Genomic DNA, 20865 nt, shown 5'->3' with positions numbered 1-20865 from the left:
TTTGCCATTGCCTAGTCATATTATGCCAAAAATAATTTTACCTTAACTATTACACGTAAGCACATTCAGTCTTTATTCCCTTATAGAACTGATTTTTGAGAAATAGCTATAAAAATACTTTCATTTTCAATTAAAGCATCTTTTTGCATTTTTTTTACCTCCCTCTCCCACTCTTCCCCCCCCCCTCAAAACACTAAGTAAGATGAAAAACTAAGTTTACATTTTTTTAAAAAAATTGAAAGATGGTTTCATGCAACTTTAAATCTATTTGTGCATTTTAGATTTTTATGAGCCTGTATTGTAAGAGAGTATCTGTAGACATTTTGGGAATGTTCATAAAGGGGGATACCGATTCAGATGTTACAGGTCAATATACGAACATTCCAAACTAATCATGTAGTTTGCGACATCTGCATAATTAAACAGTATCAAAAACAAAACAAAGCAAAGCATTACTTCCAGAAGTTGAAACAATAATGACAGGATAACAGTTTCAGCAGCTGACACCATGGATATAATTTGGTTAAAAACCAAATTATGAAATCCCCACCCCCTCATAATATAAAATTTTAAAGAAATGTGATTTTATTTAAAAAAATAATAAAATAGCACTATTCATGCATGCTGCTATTGAATTGTTAATTAATTAGAATTTAATTTTCTTCCAAAAGAATGTTTATGCTTTACTTATTGCCAATGATATAATATGGCAAGGAAATGATTTTGTTATTTGGCTAGACAAAATATTAAAAATAAAAGCTACACAATAAAAAAAATTAAATAATCTTTTTAAAGTTATATTCCAATGCATAAAAAGATTCTTTAAAAGATTTAAAATGAAATGACGATCTACAATAACGTAAAAACATAGTATTATACACAAAGAAACCCATATGCATGCACATGTACACACAACAATAAATGCATAATTCAAAATTAATTACTTTTAAGATGCAATTTTGTACTAAGTAAAAATTACCTTAATTAATATATACAGATATTGTAAATGTTCATTCTCCCAAATATATCAGCTTTCCGTTACTACATTAAAAAATTGTAATTTTTAAACTAAAATTTTCACATTTTAATTACAGCTTCCGCATTTATTATAGGGTGTCCATCAAATTTGAAGGTATAAAAATAAAGTTTGTGACCACCATGTTTTGAGTTTTGAAGTGCAAAAGCCTTGTACTTTTAAAAGGTTAAACATGATTTGCAAAAGGAATCATTTAAAATGGTTGCTGTATTAAAAGTAGAATATGCATGCATATTATATTATATATATATAGTGGAAGCATTTTAAAAAGAAGCATACATTATTTAATGATAGAATCTCATGCAATATAATGCATATTAATTATTAAATCATCATGCTTCTAAAAAAAGGCAATATATTTTTTCATCATAATATTCTCAAGCACAAGTAATAATTTCATTCATCATTTTTTAATTGATGAATAATTACTACAATAATAGATATAAAGCTGATTCTTTCCAATTGTATTCACAGATAGCATTCACTTATATAAAAATAAACTTTGTAATTAAGAATAAATAAAACCAAGCTTTAATTCTACCTTTTGCTTGTCGACTAAACAGAAATATCCTACTATAGAAATTTTGAAGAAAATAGTAAATGTTTTTCTCTCGTTTCCTCAACAACTCAAGAAATTCCTATAATTTTGCTACATATGCAATCAAACTCTCCATCACACATTGTAGGGGTGGGAGGGTTAAACGGTATCTGATAGTATTATAATTAATTAAGCAACCAACATAAGATATTGGGAAAAGGGGAGATATTGCATTATCATGAAAGCAGCGATAAAAATTACACTGATATAACATCTATGCAGTCATCAGAAAAAATTAAAATTTAAAATTAAATGAATGAATTAATGATTTAAAAATTAAATGAAAATTTTAATAATGCAATTAAAAGGATGGAAATAGAACATAATTTTAACTAAAAGTCTTATTAAATGACTTACAAGAACCATTATTTTTTTGTTCTGCAACTTATTAATAAATGATACATGATTTAATTGTCTTTACAGAGTAGGTCTCAAGTTCAATTCTCCCTTCTTCAAATTTATATTTTTTACTCAACAATTTTTTTAAAATTAAAAGTTCTTCTAATTTTTAGAATACAGATTCAATAAATCTTTTTTAAATTATAATGATTATTATAAAATATTTTGATTTTTAAAGATGTGTAGTTTAACTCATGCATTTAAATAAACCATTTTCTTTCTTGTTATATGGGAAAAGACATTCATTAACAACAATTATTTTGAAAACTATAATAATACAAAAATAAATTAATATGATTTGTTCAAAAACAATTATGTGAAAAACTGATAATGCATATTAATATTTGCTTCTACAGAACAGATCTTGATATTGAAGCATTTAATGTAACAGTAAAGATTTTCTTTGAAATGCATTTCTTTCATACTTCACTAAATTAAAAATAAGTTTCTATTTTATATTTCTAATAATAAAATGCTAAAATTTTGATTAACAATCAAAGGAGCTTAATTTTTTTTACATCAATATATTTGACACAGAAAAAAAAAAGTACCTTTGTTTCAAAATAACATGTTTAAAATGTTTTAGCATTATAAAATAGCATTCTAGCTATTAATCCCTTAAAATATAGAAAATAAAAGTTACTTAATCAAATAAATTCTAGTAAAATTTGTTGTATTTTATTAATTTTGAAGATGTGCCCTTAAAAGTTCCCCTAGTTCTATATTTTCAAAAGCCCACACTTTACATTTATAATAAAAATAGTTATGTTAAGAAATACAATAATTTGATATTCTAAAATTTTTCCAAAAAAAAAAAAAACATAAATTAAAACATTATTAATATCTAACTTTTCTATTAAATATTATAGAAAATGAAACAAATGCATTTCATATCAGCAGAAATTTAAAATTTCTATATAGCAAATTAATTCATGTTTTTTTATTATTCGGAAAATTTTCAACTAAAAAAATTACAAACACATAAAGAGATCATTGAAAAGATTTTAAAGTACTGGCTTTCTGTAATCTGACATTTACAGAGAATTGCCATTCAATACATTTAACATAAAAAAAGAAAAAAAAATTCATTTGATTAAAAAAAAATTTCTTTTTGTTCCATCTAAACTTCGAATTCATAACTAAATTCAAAATTAACAAGGGATAGACACCCTGCTCATGTTTTCAAAATTAAAACACATTGTTCCAAATCAAGTCAACTAAAAAAAGAGCCACAACTCTAAATTGTCATTACACAGATTAATCTGCGAGAAAATGATTGCACTGATTAGAAAATATGGCTTGAAGTGGGTCATACACTTTCAACTGAAATGTCTGCTAAATTTGGCTGAGGAATAACCCTTGCAGTTATTATTGGTAAGACTGATGCAGAATCAACATAACCAGAGAAATTCCGCTGAGGCATTGTAGTATAACCCGGTGAAGAGCTATTTTGAAGTTCATGAGCCTCCTCGGCTAGCCCAGACTCATCAGTGCAACAGTCATCTGCACTGCCATTGCTTTCATGTGGGATAATGTCATTAAAGCTGCCTTCAACTATACCACCACCTGAGAGCATCATTATGCTCAAACTCTGTGTACCATTACAACTGGCATCTTGATCAGAGCCATTGCCAGAGTCTTTGTCTGTTGTTTCAGATCTGCCTTTCCCAGCAAGATGTTTGTCCAAATCTGGAGGCAATACATCATCTAGATTTAAATTGTCCAAAAAGGATGCACTGTTATCTACAGATGAGGCTGGGGGATCTAACATATCAGATGACCTTGCAGCATTCTCTATACCTTGCTGCATCTCACAAACTGGTGCAATCATGGCACTTGCAGCAGACTGGAGAGGCATAGTTCTATGACTAGGAATACTTTCTGCTGGAACGTAGTGGGAGGCCGGATTGGAGGGTACAGAAGCTTCTCCAACTACAGAATATAGCTTCCTTTCATTAACACTGCCAGGTGATTTCTTCTGATGCAATAGATGTTCCTTGGCTTTTTTCTTGTTTAGTAATAATGGGTCATCTTTGGTTCTGCCTAGTGACAGAGAACCTGATCGATTTGGCCCATGTACAACAAAAGAAGGACACACCTGATGATTTCGGAATTCAGCTGCAGGGTTGGCTGGCCCAGAAGCACCTGGTTCTCCAAACTTTGAGTACCCATCTAGATTTTTATCACTGAGACTTCTACCATAGCCAAATTTAGTATACGATGAAATTGCATTCTCTTGATTGATTTCATCTTCATCTTTCACAGATGGAGCACTATTAGACAAAGCAAAGATGCGCTCTTTTTCTTCTTCAGATAAATGTCGTTTTGGAAGGTCCTCATGCTCTTCAAACCTGGGTATAACACGAGGTACATAGACGGTAGTCAAATTGTCCCTTTCCAAACCAGAATCTCTGCTAGCCAGATGATTTAATTCATCAACTATGTTTAGGTCTGGCTGAAAAGGCAATGGCGTCGTATTAATAGAACCAGAATCAGAAGAGAAACTATCGGGCGAGAGAGGAGACTCAACTTCGGCACCAGAGTCCATGGAATTGTGCGTTTTTGTAGTGTTGGCAGATGAAATGCTAGTATGACACTTGCCTGATGTTGTGCTTTCTCCACTGTTGTTACGTCCAGATGGTCCTCTTTTATCCTAATAAAAAAGAAGGGGGAAACATATAAGCAAAGTAAGATAAGCAGTAATTGTATAATGTTAAGGATGACTAATTTTGCTTATTGAAACAATTTATTATAGGCAATAATACTAATTTATTTAAATTAAACAAAAATGCTGCTACATTAAATTAGTTATAAATAATTCTACTTAGAATCATTGATAATGTTAAAATACTCATTGAACAAAACAATTTGTCTTCCAGACACAATTGCGATATTCTAGAATGAACTGGTATTAACAATTTAACAATATTAAAATAAATGTCCAACTTAATAACATTCAGTTTCTCACCAATTTGATTTGTATCATTTTGTTCGTTCGTTGTGGTTCGTAGTTTCGGGTTTGCTACATAGTATTTTGTACGTTTGTGAATTAGTTCTATTTTGCCTTCCCATTACGAAAAGAGTGAAATACTTAACAATCTAATTCTATGGCACTTGACCTTCATATGCTTGCAGGTTTCTGTTTTGTGTTTCTAGACTTCATAGTTTTAGTATAAACAAACAGGTCTCTAAAAGTGCACATGTGATTTAAAGTGACCTCAGCATTCTTATTGATTTTTTTTTAGGAGAATATGGGAAAGTGTGTTCAGATGACTGTTGCTAGGGGGGGTGAGAGTGAAATATACATTTTTATATTTAAAGCTTTGTTTTTGCGAGTATAGTTAAAAGCTGAGTGTTTTGTTTATTTCATTCATTTCTAATACTGTTATAGTCTTTATATTAATACATATTAATTAGTACTATATATGAAATCTTACTTGTAAAATTTAACCAATTATATTAAAATGATGACTTTATATGAACGTTTTTGTAAAATTAAATTGCAAAAAATGCTTGGGCCCGTGGTTATACTCCACTTCGGAGCGTTCAGTCACGTGGGAGAACTTCAATCTTTATGCATTGATCCTGAAGAGGTTAATAAAATCTCTGGAATTTTGAGCAAAATCTTGGGGGTCATTCTTCACAGATAGCAAAGCATTTTAATATATATCTATGTGAAAGTTCTTTTATCATAATCCATCACTTTTTACCAAGATATCCCGGAATGTGACAACCATTATAACTAGTTTGAAAGGCTTTTTTTTTTAATTCTTAGTAAAAATTATTAATGTGAAAGTGATAATAGCATGTCTATATCAAAATTCCCTTAAATATCAATAATATAATCCATTAAAACACTAAGAAATGAAAAATAAATTACATCTGTATGCATCAAGTCTCCATCAGAAGTAGATGAAAATAGCCTGTCGTAAGCCCGATCATTAGGAATACCTGAATCATGGTGATTTTTCAAGCCACTTTTAAATTTATCATAAGAATTGAGAGGATTCTGTGTAAAAGAATAAAAAGAAAGAATCTGTGAGAATAAAAGAGGATTCTGTGTAAAAGAATAAAAAGAAAGAATCAATAAGCATGAAATTATCAATATCTAATTTAAGTGAAATAATTACCATTCTATCTGCATTCTATTAACTGATACGGTTCTAATAATTAAATGATTGCTGCCACAATTAACCACTCTCTTTGTTAAAATGATAATGAAATTATAAAGTAATAAAAAATGATTGAATAACGATGAATGTAAATTAATATGAAATGTAAAGAAATGAAATAATTTAATTAACTAACTTTTTAAGTTCTGAAAGATATTTAAAAAAAAAAGTACCATTACAAAAGTAAATAAAATTTAAATTAGCTCAGCAGAAAGAATTTCATTAAAAATACCATTTTCAAAATATGAAACAAATAAGCATTACAAAAAAAAAAAAAAATTGACATTAAGAGGAGGACACATCCATATACATACATCCATTGGTGAATCCAGTCCTTTAGGAAGCTGTATCTTTGTCCTTTTGACAGCAGCAAGTTTTTTATACCAACTGGAAAAAGAAAATTAAATTACATTAATACAAAAATTCCAGTAAATCTTTCATTTAGTTCAGAAATCTTACAATTTAAAAACTACACAGAAATTAAAAAGAAAAATTATGCACATCTGTTTTATCTATTTTGAAATCTAAAAAAACTCTTGCTGAGAGTAGGAAATATTCTTGATATTTTTCCTTGACTGAAGAAGATTTTACTAGATTTCATCTATCTATAAACATTATCTCATTTATCAACAAACTTCTGAAATTTTGCTTTAAAGTATAAAAATAAGATTAAATAGAAAGGGAGAAAGTAAAAATTCAGAATTAAATGTTGTAAATTCAAATTAAAAAGATAACTACAAATTTTTCAAAGTATCAATCTAACAATGGATAATTATTCTGATTTCATACGAAATCTACTAACATGAGTAACAAACAAATCACTTACATATTAATATAATAAGCGACTCCAATAAATGCAATTAGTACTACAATAGCAGCTCCTACTGCTAATCCAACTTTCCAAGACATACTACCTGTAAATGTAAAAAGTCATATCAGTTACCCGTATTCATAACAAACACATTAAAAAAAATATTTGTCGTTTTTTATTTTTATTTTTTATTTTTATCATTTTGAGAAAAACCAAAAATCTGAAAGAAATTTAAAATCAAGACTCTGAAAGATCATAGCAATATAATTTCTATAAGTGAATGTTTTTATTTAACGAATAATTCTTGGTTACCTGTTTTTATCCAATAAATAATTCTTCTTGCTTATTTATTTTTGCAATCCCACATCACATACACAAAACAAGGACGAAAATCACATAGCAATTACAATAACACATAGTATTTCCCATTTAACACTGCCACTAATAACAAGTGAGCTAAGCTAATTGAACCAGTCTGTAATGCAAAACAGACATAGAAGTGAGAAAAACAAGTGCTTATCGCTCATTCTCAAACTATGTTGTTTAAAGAGTACATGCAGCGGCATATATTAATTACAATAATTAGCATGTAACACTGCATGTGCACAAATACAGTGAAAAGTAATGAAAAAATTACACAAAAATGAAATTGAGTTCACTAAAAAGATTTTTTAAATTTAAAAATAACAAAAATGTTTGTGAGCAAAAATTCGATTCATGTCATTATTAAATATATTTTAAAGCTATTAAATGAAAATGTTTCGCATTTCATTTTTAATCAAATATGTCCATTATAAAAGGTTAATTTCCAAAAATAATAAATAATTTATAATTACATAATATATAAAACTATATTATATAATAATATATATAGAACTTGCATAAATCTTTTACATATCATATATGAAAATATCTATTTCATGAAAACCCATCAATTAAAATAGTAAAGCAACACATAAACTTACTTAGAGGACAAAGAATAGTTTTTGTCGGAGGGCTGAAATCTCCAAACAGGGGATTTCCATCTTTTAGGTTAACAGCTCGCACTTCAAACTGGGTCTCATTATTGCTTCCAGTTTCGCACTTCCTATCAAGAAGCAGAAAAGTGCTGCCACTAACATTATAAACAGTGATATCGTCCCAAGAATCTCCATCGACCCACACTTGATAATACTGGACAGGTCCATTAGGCAGTAAAGGTGGTGCCCATGAGATATTAATGTTGTTTTCTAATATTTCAACTCGAGGGGGAATAACAACGCCAGGATCTATTTAAAAGAAGAAGTGGAGAAAGTTACATAATATTTCAAAGACTTCTGAATCTGTCAATAATTTTTTTAAGAGTTATTTATACATTATCATTTCTGCAGAAAATGCATGTCTTTCTGACATTAATAATTTTATTTAATTAATTAAATAACTTTTAAATAATTTAGAACATTTTAAATATGATAATTGCAGAAGAAAATTTCCAAAACAAATTATATAATTTACATTTAACATGTTCAAAACTTTAAAAAATGATAACTTCTTTCAATTAAAAAAAAAAAAAAAACTCCTAAGAAGTTTTCACCTTGGGGATTAAAGCACTTATATGAATTAACTTTAGATCAATAAGGACATATGTTTTACAGATATTCTTAATTAATAAAGATAATTCAGAAACCAAATTAATTCTTGCTTTGAAGCAAGGAATAGTTTAAGATCATGTAAATAAAAAATTCAAAGGGCCAAGATTTTTTTTTAAAAAAAATTAATAATTAAAATAAAACAATTAAATTAAATGAATTTATATCATATTGTCAAATTATAAAATCACTTATTAAACAGCAAAAACGCATTATTAAAATTTAAATTAAATTTAAATTTCACATTTTAAATAAAAGATAGAAAGAAGGCACAAACTTACTTGATATACCCGTAGTAACATAAATAGGCTCTGAGGGGACTGAGCAGGCCTGATCAACACATGCTGTGACTTCAATTGAATAGTTAGTATAATAGTTAACATTATCCAAAGTAATGCTGTCAGGCAGTTTCCCGTGTGCATCTTCAGGGACTCTGTATTCCTTATGATAATTTGCCTCATCTGCAGATGTTTTATTGTAGTAAATGACATATCGAGTAATGCGACCATTGGGAATAGTGGGTGGATCAAATGATACTTTGATTGATGCATTCTTTACAACAGCATGTACATTACCTGGAGGATCACCAGGTGCTGGAAGGGACAGAAAAAAAAAGAAATATTAATAACTGAAAAATATAATTAAATTATAGAAACAAGAAGATAAAAATATCCACCCTCACCATAATTTATAAAAAAAAGCAGGTAAAATATAAAGAATAATATTCTATCAATGATTTAAATATTTCAAGAAATTAAAACAAACAATCATAAAATGATGAAAAAAAAATTAAATCCTATTTGTAAAAAATTTTCATAAGTAGATACCATATATGCCCTTAAAATGCCTTTCAAGTTTTAGTATGTTGCAAATTTACCTAAATGCAAATAAATAATTTAAATGGTCATAGTAAGTTACAATACAGCAATCTATTTATATTTTATTTGATGATAAAGTATGATTATTGAAAACATAATTTCATTGGAACTATTATAAAGGAATACAGGAATAAAAAAATTAAAATTTAATTAAAATGTAGTTTAATAAATAAAATCTGATAATATTGAAATATTATATACCAGTTGAACATACATAATAGAATAAAATTTCAAAACTCTAATGCATTCAAGGAATCAATGAAAAATCAATTATGATATTCCCTTTTTATAAACAAGAAACCAATAAGATTTAAGTATTTTTCTATTTCACAACCAAAGTACCAATTCAAGAAGATATATTTCATGTTGCTTATGACCTATAGAATTATCAAAAATTTATCTTTATTGATATTTTCTAGCCCCTGTTCCCCAAATATTTTAGGCAAAACATCATGCATTACAAGAGTAGAAGAGAATTTCTTACCAGATTGCATTGTGGATTCATAAGTAAAATCACTGTTTTCACCCCAGCCAGCTCCAGTGCGCACACGCATATAGGCAGCATAACAAGTGTATGGAGTCAAAGAACCCAAAATATATTCGGTTGAAGAACTGTTCAGAATATTCACATGAGGCCAACTTAATGGACCTTTCCCTAAAAATATGGAAAGTTTAATAAACAGTAAATAAAAAAATAATAAAAGTAAATAAATATCATTAATTTATTACTATATTCCTCAAAATTATTTTTACATCTGTAATATTACCTTGAAAATAAAGCTTGATTACATTTGTGCAAATATATATATATATAACTTTTCTTAATTTTTAAATTTTTTTTTTTCAAAAACAAACATCACATAGGCCCAAAAGGAAATTAATATTATTTACTATTCAACAAGAGCTACATTAAATTAAACTGCTCAAATTCATATAAAATATGAAGAAAATTCCGTGTGAAACTAACCATCCACTTCACAGTGCATAGCATTATTGTAAGTGCAGTTCCCTGAGAAAGGACAATAATGTATGGAATACTCCTTGACCACTTTCTTTTCAGCTTCACATCTCATGGACCAACGTACTCGCAGGCTTGTTGAAGTCTTAGGTATTAATTCCATTTTGAGTACTTTGTATTTCACTGAAAAATAAATTAAATAGATTAATATGCATTAATAAGAATTTGCATACATGCAAGGAATATTTTACATAAATTCAGAAAAATAGCATAATATATTTTATGGGAACTGAGATACGAAAACTCCAATTACAGAATGCTTGCTTTTATATCCTAACAGGGCCTGACTTAGCCTAATTGGGGCCCCGGGGCAAAAACTTCTTTACCCCAACCCTATGCTTCACTACTTCAGTAATGAAGAACCGTGCATAGAAGTAAAGAAGTAAAATAAACTTTCTATTCGATTTGGGGGCCCTCCTCTGATGCATTAGTCCAGGGCAACTGCCAACTTTATTAAATGTAAAAAAACAATAAATGTAGTTGAAAAAAGTATTGCACTCAGTGAAAAGAAAAGTAATCTAAATAACAAACTTTTGAGGATCTATATATTTTTTGAATTATATAACTTTGATATTCTATTTCCAATTTTCTTCTTAAAAAAACAGAATATGAATGATATAAGAGAGAAGAGTAAGATCTTTTTTTATTTTATTACTATCAAGAATAACATCAGCCCTTCAGGAAACATACTATTTTCAGGACATGAACAAATATGCAAGATCAATTTCAATTGAAATTGTCCATTTTGTTGTGCAATTCCAAATTATCAATCCAATTGTTTATTTTATTGGTCTTTCAGATAATGAAACACATACTGCCTTGAATATAGAAACATTTCCTCATACATAAATAGTATTTTTAGAAATTTGAGTAAATCTCACTTTTACTAATAACAAAAACACAAAATCTCTCCACCTGAAATGCTAACACAACCAAGGGTTCAATCTGACCCCAAATTAAATACATTTGCTGCTTCTCACAAAGGAACTTCTAGATTTAAAAAGAAAATATTTGTTTTTCTTTGCAAGTGATGTAGTGTAAAAGATGAATTTTAGTTTTCTAAACAAACCTTAAATCCTATACCATTACTAATCATCATTTTACACCCACAAGGGCCTGCACAACCCAACAGTTTTAGAATATAAAATATTACAGCTCTTCATCAGTATTATGAAGGAAAAAAAACAAAGTACACAATAAACAATGCAAATTAAAAAATATATGACTTACTATTGTGAACTACAGTGCAAGGTGCCCAAAACACGCCTGAAGTCTGAGAACCCTGAACAGTTGCCACTGCAAACTGGTAGTTTGTATTACGATCAGGAAGAAAAAGTTCACGTTTTGTCTGGCCAGAGACTGAAACCATATTAAGTGGTCCATCACATCTTGTAGAGCTCAGCTTGTAATTTTCACACCAAAACATTATATAATGAGAATAACGCACATCAGGAGCCTTCCAAGAGATGTTATATAAACCCTTTCCATATGATATCACTGAGATGTCCCGTGGTCCCATAAGCACTGGAAGACAAGAATTAAACAGACAATTAGAAAATGCATTTAAAATTAAAAATAATGCAGACATAATAACTTGTTAGAGAAACTTCATTAACAGATTTCTTCAAATGTAATTCAGATTTTCATTAAAAGATTATTTCATCCCAAAAGGCAATAAATATATCATCAAGATGCAAACAGACAATCTAACTAGTTTGAACTTCTTTGAATCCTCTGTTTAGTGCAGTCAATCTCAGATTGCTGAAATATATTTTTTTGATTAAGGTATATTTTGTTTCAAATTAATTGGCATTGGTAGAGCACTAATTCTGTTATGGTCATAGATCTTTGAGGAGTAGGACTAAGAAAGTTTCAACTTTAACTATCTATTGCCATACAATGAAAAAGACTCTCTGATCTCTCAAATTGCCATATTTAATACAACAACAACAACAACAAAATATCACATATTTTAAGTCTCAAATATTTTTGAAAATATATCTACCATGCAGAGTAAATAAATAAAAATAAAAGACAAATATTGGTCTGCTTGTAAAGAGTACAATCTTTACAATTAAAATAATTTACAAACATATTTTAATTATCTAACAATACAAATAAATGATTACAATACTATAGAAAAAAAAAGCCATCTGAAAGATTACACTGTCTAAATGCGAGGCTTATAATATTTGTATTGTATTTCAAGGCAAAATTTGAATGAATAAAGGCTTGGATTAAAATATGTCCATACACAACAAAAACTAGTTTCTACAAAATGTACAATGATATAAAATAGTTAAATATCATAAAAACATCAAGAGTCTAATTTAAAGTTGTTGAAAGTGAAATTCATACAGCATACATACAGTATTTTATACTTAAAAAATATAAAAAGAAAAAATTCTTCCAAATTCCTCAAAGGGAGAATGAAAAATCATACGAAGATGGGGGGGGGGGTAAAACATTAAGTTTGAAATGACAATACATAGAAGTTTCCAGAAATTATCAAGAGAGAAAAAAAGAAATCTTACTTTTTTCAGTTTTATCAATTACAATCTGAGCTGTTTCATTCGTTGACTTTCCTTCTTTATTGGCTGCCACAATATTAAAAAAGTAGGCTTGTCCTGGATCTAAGTGTTCGATGGTAGCAGATGTTTTGTTTCCTACTTTGATGTATGAGCTAGATTTCTTTGAAGCTTCACGTTTGAAACGAGACGGGACATAGTACTCATGATATTTAATGTAATAAAAGAAGTCCTCCCCATTCTCAAATTGAGATGGTACAGGCTAAAAAATAAAATGTACAAATTAGTGTTACTGAGCATTAAGTAACATTTTATATGCAAAAAAAGCATCACAATAAAAAAAAATCTAAAGAAAACAAATTCACCAATTTTATAACGTTATATGAAAATAATTAAAAACTTCACTTGCAAATTAGAATTTCGAGCATATAATGATAAATCTAATTTTCTAAAAGAATATATATATATATATACACAAACACACATATGCACTTACTTGCCAATATATAGTGATTGTCCTATTTCCTGCAATATTCTGATAATCAAACGCAGAGCTGTGAACAACTGGGGCCAAATATGGAACTAAAGTTTGGAAAAAAAAATTAATTGGAAATGGGATTTTATATTTTTAGAATGCAATTCTGGTGAGTAGCAAAACCAAGTAAAAGAAATTCATCAGTTAAACTTTACAAAAAGAGCATTAAGAAAAGAAAAAAAAATGGATAATCATGAGAGAACAAATGATGCCTCATAAATATAAAATTTAAAGAAGGGAAGATAATAGTCTTAAAAGGACAATTACTTTCAGTTAGTAAATAATTACAGCATAAGAATATTCCTAACACAGAATAATTATTCACAAAATGCTTTCTAAATGAAAATTGATGTACTAATCTAATTTTACATTTAAAAAATAATACTTACCATCTGATTTTGTTAGCTCAGTTGCAATTTTTGAATCACTCCACATGAATTTATCACTTTTAATATTTAGATGACATCGTACTTCAAAATCATAGACAGTATGTGGAACCAGATCTCTCAAAGTAAGATCTGCATTGCCACTCACAGTTGTAATCGAAACTTCCTAAAAAATGATGCAACAAAAATAATGTACTATTTTGGACAATTAATGAAATGCTACAGAAAACATGTCTGCCTTTTTGATATTTATCAGAAAATAGTGAAAAGTGCAATTATACCCAAAATTATCTTTCAGAGTAAAGAATTATTATTAGTATACTTTATATAAATGCCCTTCCTGATTCACTTTTAATAGTCAAGCCTGAAAAGCACTGTACTGAATGCCTAAAGCAAATAATTATAATGTTATCAGAAAGAAATAGACATTGATTTACATACACTTATAATGTGATTTAATTATTTATCAAAATATCTAGCTATTATTAATTAACAACTATTAATTGTTAATAACTAGCCATCTAACTATCTATTGCTGGTTTGCCAAGAATACTGGTTATATTTCATTTCAGTTCAATATTGCTTATACATAATTTCATTCCGTGATTCCGCCAAATTGTCAGTTATTAAAACAATGTCTCTTTAATAGTATTACATGCGTTCATTATGTATATGAATTCCATGGCATCATAGTGCATTAAAATTGTATATGTTCAGGTTCATTTATCTTCTAATTTTCATAGTATTAGATATGTTTATCCAAAAATTACTCAACGCATTAAAATATTAAAAATATCTATACACATCCTTTTTTCCCTCTCAACATCATTTATTATTAGCTTACTTTCCATACTTAGTTATTATCAAAAAAGTAGCTATTATCAAAATTCAATAGAAAGTTGCATTTGAGGATTAAATGCAAAACTTTTAACAATAGGTTTAGCTTTTGAATTTTTTATTCCTTAGCATTAGTATTCTTCAGATTTATTTCCTTATCTTTTTGTTTTTCAAGTGCAGTTGAATATGTCATAGTAGCTATTGAATGACTCTTTTCATTGTGATCTATTAGCACTCATTTCCTAACTGGTTAGATGCTTTCCAATATATGATATGAAATTGCATTGGCAAGGCATTTTACAAGCATTGAAATTCTTTTAATTTTTACAAGTTAGATTACAGATGAGATCAGATATTTGTTTTTATATTCTTGTATATTTTTAAAACATTCCAAAAATTTTCCAAAATTGTGTATGCCAAAATAATTTATTTTATTTACCAGTGAAGTGAATTTTAAAACTGAAATAAGCAATCATAAAAGGTGAAAGCATTACCTTGGTGATATTAAGTAGAGTAGATACAGAATAATACTTGATGGAATAAACCAGGCCTTCAACAAACTCTCTATACTGCAGGCCTTTAGGGGCAGAGATGTTGATGACCAGACTGGTTTCTCTAACATTACTAAACTGTATGAAAGTTGGCACACCTGGTTTGACTAAAATAAATGAAGAAAATAACAGAGTAAATAAAATGTATTTCTTTCCACTTACTTCATTCATATTAATGCAATGTCTTTTAATTAGGTAATTGACTATCATTTGATAAATATTATTACAAGAACTACAATAAAATTACAAATAAAATGGATTAGCTATTATTCAACTAGATTTGCCACAAAGGAAATGGTGGAAAATTTCCTATCTCTGATTATATTACATATTTAAAAATTGCCATTTGTTAATATGGATTTCACAAAAGATAGTCATCTCAAACATTTACAGCAAAATAACATTAGTTAATGTAATGCACAAAATCCTGAAAACAAATAGTCACAAGTAAATTATTTATTGTTAAACACTAATTAATGTTTAAAGCAAATATGTTACTTCTTTTGACATAATGAGATAAGTTTTAATCCATTAATCCATTTTTCGACAGTTAAATTATGTTTAAAAAAACTGTATACCTTACTTCTAGAATTATGATTTGCAACAGATTTGTACATAAAAACTCTACATAGAATTATTAATAAATATTCACTTGCATGCAAATGCATGTTAATAATCTATTTGTTAGATTTGTATTGTTCTGAAACATTCATTCCGTCATTAATACTTTCATCGCGAGGGATGAGATAACTTGTCTTCAAGGAATATTCGTTATGAGTGAGGGATGAGATAACTCGTCCTGTACTCAAGGTTTTTCAATATTATTGCAGCGCATCTTTTATATATATAATAAGCATATATCTTAGCGCAGAGGGTAGGAAAAAAGTGTGCCATTGCTGCAATGAAAGTGTTAATATATATTCAAAGCAATTCTTCTTTACAGACAACTGTTTAAGAAGGGGGGGGGGAACATGCAGGATTTATTTAGAACTGTTCCCATGTGGAAAAATCTCAAGATTTGTAAAAAGGCAGCATTTAAATTTCTTATTCAAACGTCAAATTATCAAAAAGTATTTTGAATTAGATAAAGATAACTTGAAAAATTGTTTAATTAATTCTTTCAAGTCATTTTTTTAAACATTATTCTAGAAATGAAAGAAACAAGGAAGTTAAAAGCCATCAGTGTAAAATGCATTTATATCTTCCCGTCAACAAAAGTTAGATAAAGAAAACAGTTTTCCTAATCAAGGAAGTTTTCATAGAAACACTTGATATAAGTCAGGTTTTGAATATTTACACATTAGAAAATATACTTATATAAACTCCTTTCATAATCATAATAAACATTCTACAAAATACTGCACTAAAGGCACAAACTAATTTACTATAAAGAAAAGATATGCAAAATATTAACTGCATCAAGAAGTCAATTTTAAGAAATATAAATATCTTTTTAAAAACTTACTAATTTCATAATGCTTGATTTTGAAATACTGTTTTGATTCTCCCAAGGAATTACGTCCAACCAAAATAAAACTCAGATATTCCTGGCTCTGTACATATACAGGTTTTGTATCTAAGCGATACTGGCAGCCAGATGGCTTAATAGGTACTGGGCATTGGCGTTTGAAGCTGAAAATAAATTACAATGGACATAAATTTCATTCTAAAACAAAATAGCATTTTATTTTTTCTAATAATTACGCTGGTAGACATTTTCAGTTAAGCAAAGAATCATAACAAAATTTTGAAGAAGAAAAATGAAATGAATGATAACTATTGGTTTGCTTATATATCATATTGTATTATACACAGTCAGGAAAGCATAACAATTTATATTTGTGTAATAATAATCAAAGAATTAATTTTATATCAATAAAAGTATCAAATACATCATAATACAACATTAAAAAAAATATCAACTACATAAGATATATATATATATATATATATATATATATATATATATATATATATATATATATATAAAGACTATTTTAGACAGAGTTGATGAATTAACGTATAACATGCAGTATGAGATAATTAAGAATCCCTAAATATTTGTGACAGTGTTAATATCAATAAAAACAATGCTATTACAGTAAAATAAGAAAAGTATATAATCTGAGTGAAAATATTAATTTATAGCAATTATAATTATTACTGAAAAAACTATTTATCTCATTGTAGTTCCACAAGATCCAAAATGTTCATGCTAATAAGCAAGTTTAAATTTCAATTGTGCAGTTTTCATAACTAAACCACACCTTTATAAATCACTTAATAATAACATGCATTTCATCAAAAATTTAATACTGTGAAAGTATTTTCAAAACTGTTTTGAAATATTTATGCAATAGATTTTAAATAGACACCTTTATTCAGAGAAATTGACTTTTAAAAGCTACATTTGTTTGTCATTTGTATAAATAAAAGAAGTAATTCTAAGATTTTCATGCAAAATTAAACAAAAGAAAAATAATATTAATTTGAACTTTAAAAATTAACTAAAAATTAAAACCTGAGTATTCATATTACTATCAAGAATAGGAATTCATTAATGGTATTTTGTAAAAAAGATTAAGTGACTGTGTGTTGCATTCAAAGAATGCAACATTTGGTTTTAAAAAGACTTTTTAAATAATCAAAGACAATTAAGTTTATAAGGCAATATAATATATAAATTGAAATAAATAATATTAAATAACTAATGGATGGAGAGGATCTTTTTCTAACATAATTTTTAAACAGCTTCACTATAATACTGATCTTTAATCTGAAATATTGTTAAATATATAAACAAAATAATAATAATAATAGTAATTTAAAGAAGTATGAAAAACTAAGATTTAAACTGTCAACCCAATAGATTTAAGTTCAGAGACCATAACTAGGCAAAGCTATTGCCAATGTCCATTTACATTCCACAACAGAAAATTTTATAAAGATTTGTAAATGTTTTAGTATTATAAATTCAGTATGATTAACAAAATAGAATGGCTTCTGACTTTACTTTTCAAAAATTAAATATGAAATTTAAGTGCACTACTTATTAAGAACTATCATGATAAAGATAGTGGATCACAGAATGCAAAAGGGGAAAAAAATCAATCAATAATTTTTGCTATCGAATATACTATCTAAATTTTATCTAATTAAGATTCTACCATATGTAAAATAAAATGTAATAAAAATACTTCCCTTTATTGTACTTTAAACTAAATTCCCTTTATTGTACTTTAAAACTAAATTAACTAAATAAATACAGAAAAACATTAAACCAAATCAGGTTTTAAAGGGTGATAATTCAAATGACAGAATTCAATAAGAATTTACTTGGTTTCTATCTGTTATCCCATTACACCCAATCTCCGAGGTATGAATTCATTTCTGAGATTATAAGGTCTTTTCAGAATCGCAGCCAGTATACAATGCATTTTTCAGCCTTTACAGTTTTAATGAATATGTATACTTAGAATATTGTTTAAAAAATATAGCAATAAAGAGGGGGAAATTATAAGAACTTACAATTTATTATCATGCAGCAAATCTTGCAAAATATATTGTGTTTTCACATTATTTACAGGTTCATTCCAGGTGCAAGTCAAGTTGGTATACTCCAAACTAATGCAGGTGAAATTCGTAGCATTAAGAGGTGGATCTAAAAGAATATTTTTAATATTAATATATAATAATAGAATGTTTTTTTATAATTGTAACAAGAAAATACACAAAATAATTATACCCAATTATTATATTATGTATTTGAACAGTGATTAATGTGAAGATCTGAGATTGTGGAGTAAAAAAGTTCATATATTCTTCTGTCCAATTTTGCCTTCAATAGCTTTTTTTCAAACTTGGAAATATTAATGTAAAGAATAATAATGGAATTAACTATCAGGTTCAGACATATTATTACCAATAAAAGTTTTCATTAGATACTTTCCTTTTTTACTAAATACAGAACTCAATAGTGATTAAAATGGTAGGAAACATTAACTCTAATCCATTATAGATTTCTAAATACTTAAAACTTTTTTTACAGAACTGAAGAAAAAATTTATTATAATAAATTTGAATAAGGAGAAAAAAAAAAAAAAAAAAAAAAAAAAAAACTAGATAACACTATAAAAATGTAAAAGCTATAAAATTATAGTAAATCAATAAAGCAGTAACAGGCTTCAAAATTGTGCTGTCTTACATGAAATATAATTTCATTATTCATATATACATATAATATACAACTCAGATACATAAAATATACTTACAGCCAACAGATACACTAGACATGCACACCAACTGAGGAGTTTTCTCTGTGAGAGTTGGCACATAGCACGAATAAATTCCATTTTCCTTAAACGAGGCATTTTCAACAGCATATTCTACAGTAAATTCATCAATAATAGATGTTGGAGTCAATGTTACAACAGGCGAAGTTCGATCGGTGAAATTTAGGATGAGATCAGCAGATGTAACACTGTGATTCCTGACTGTTTCGGGAAAAAGTGTGCAGCGGAATGTGAATGGTGAACCAATCTTAACATCTTGATCAGGAGTTACAGCTAAAGCAAGAAGAAAATTAGTTAAAAAAAATAGGTATTAAAACCAGGTGTTTACTAATATACTAAGAAGTAGAAATTTATGTTAATTTTAAATAATTTCAAGTTTAAAGAGTAATTAATAATTTCTTAGAGTAAATATTATGACATTTGTGATCGCTTTTTCAAGTCAGGTTTATTACTAGTTGGTTCATTTCATCCTTACAGAATCAAACTTTAAATAAACTACCTGATTAACTTCTAATAATATTAAAACAGCATATTGTCAACAAGAACGCAGAATACTACAAAATTTCAGAACACTAGCACATTAGAAAGCAAGTAAAAAAATTGATTATAAGATTTCATTTTTTAAAAGTGTGATACAACTGAAATTAAATAGTTTTAAAACTATTTTCTAAGCTCTAAACAGAATATTTCAAGAGAAAGAGTAGGAAGAAAATAATCCATGAGGTAACGATTTAATAAATAACTTCACAATTTTTGACAAAAACAAATATATCAGTGGATTAATCAACTACTGCTGCAAATTAAGGTCTCTAAGAACAAAAGATGTGACTGAAAGGGCAAATTATGGAATGTGCATGGTAAAGGGAAGGAGAAATCAAAATAAAGTATTCAAAATATGATCCAAAGTAATCAACATAACAACACACTGATTATAAACAAAGTAACAACATAACATGAAGAAGGCAAGTTTTTGAATGCAAAATTTTACATGCACATATAAATTATGAAGAAACAATTTTCTAACAAAATGTCTTTTCTGATCATGATTATTCCAAATTTTTTGATTACATGATAGGAGATAATAAAAAATATAATCTTCGTTTGTATTAAATTTAGCAATAGCTCAAGTTGAAAGTGTGAGTAAAAAAAATGCAGAATTATTTTTTCAAACAAACATTAGACTTAATTCATTCAAA

The 20865-nt window shown here is 27.6% G+C and overlaps 1 protein-coding gene across 5 annotated transcripts in view; it reads right to left on the bottom strand.

Annotated features, from left to right (window-relative positions):
• Positions 1–528: 528 nt before the first annotated feature.
• Positions 529–20865, bottom strand: part of LOC129975036 (cytokine receptor-like) — a 354502-nt gene continuing 334165 nt past the window's right edge. For all 5 annotated transcript variants that reach the window (XM_056087902.1, XM_056087904.1, XM_056087905.1 and 2 more), the window contains 16 exons: positions 19649–19942; positions 18906–19038; positions 16843–17009; positions 15321–15484; positions 13993–14155; positions 13565–13650; positions 13075–13330; positions 11771–12064; positions 10490–10663; positions 10007–10177; positions 8926–9237; positions 7982–8284; positions 7032–7119; positions 6520–6592; positions 5914–6042; positions 529–4686 (listed from right to left, as the gene is read on the bottom strand). In XM_056087902.1, coding sequence (XP_055943877.1) covers positions 3343–4686; positions 5914–6042; positions 6520–6592; positions 7032–7119; positions 7982–8284; positions 8926–9237; positions 10007–10177; positions 10490–10663; positions 11771–12064; positions 13075–13330; positions 13565–13650; positions 13993–14155; positions 15321–15484; positions 16843–17009; positions 18906–19038; positions 19649–19942 — 4151 coding nt within the window. In that variant the 3' untranslated portion in view covers positions 529–3342. The remainder of the gene's footprint in view (positions 4687–5913; positions 6043–6519; positions 6593–7031; positions 7120–7981; positions 8285–8925; positions 9238–10006; positions 10178–10489; positions 10664–11770; positions 12065–13074; positions 13331–13564; positions 13651–13992; positions 14156–15320; positions 15485–16842; positions 17010–18905; positions 19039–19648; positions 19943–20865) is intronic.

The sequence above is a fragment of the Argiope bruennichi genome, chromosome 7, assembly GCF_947563725.1.
Source record: "Argiope bruennichi chromosome 7, qqArgBrue1.1, whole genome shotgun sequence".
Classification (NCBI taxonomy): Eukaryota; Metazoa; Arthropoda; class Arachnida; order Araneae; family Araneidae; genus Argiope; species Argiope bruennichi.
This window is presented reverse-complemented; position numbering and strand designations above follow the sequence as displayed.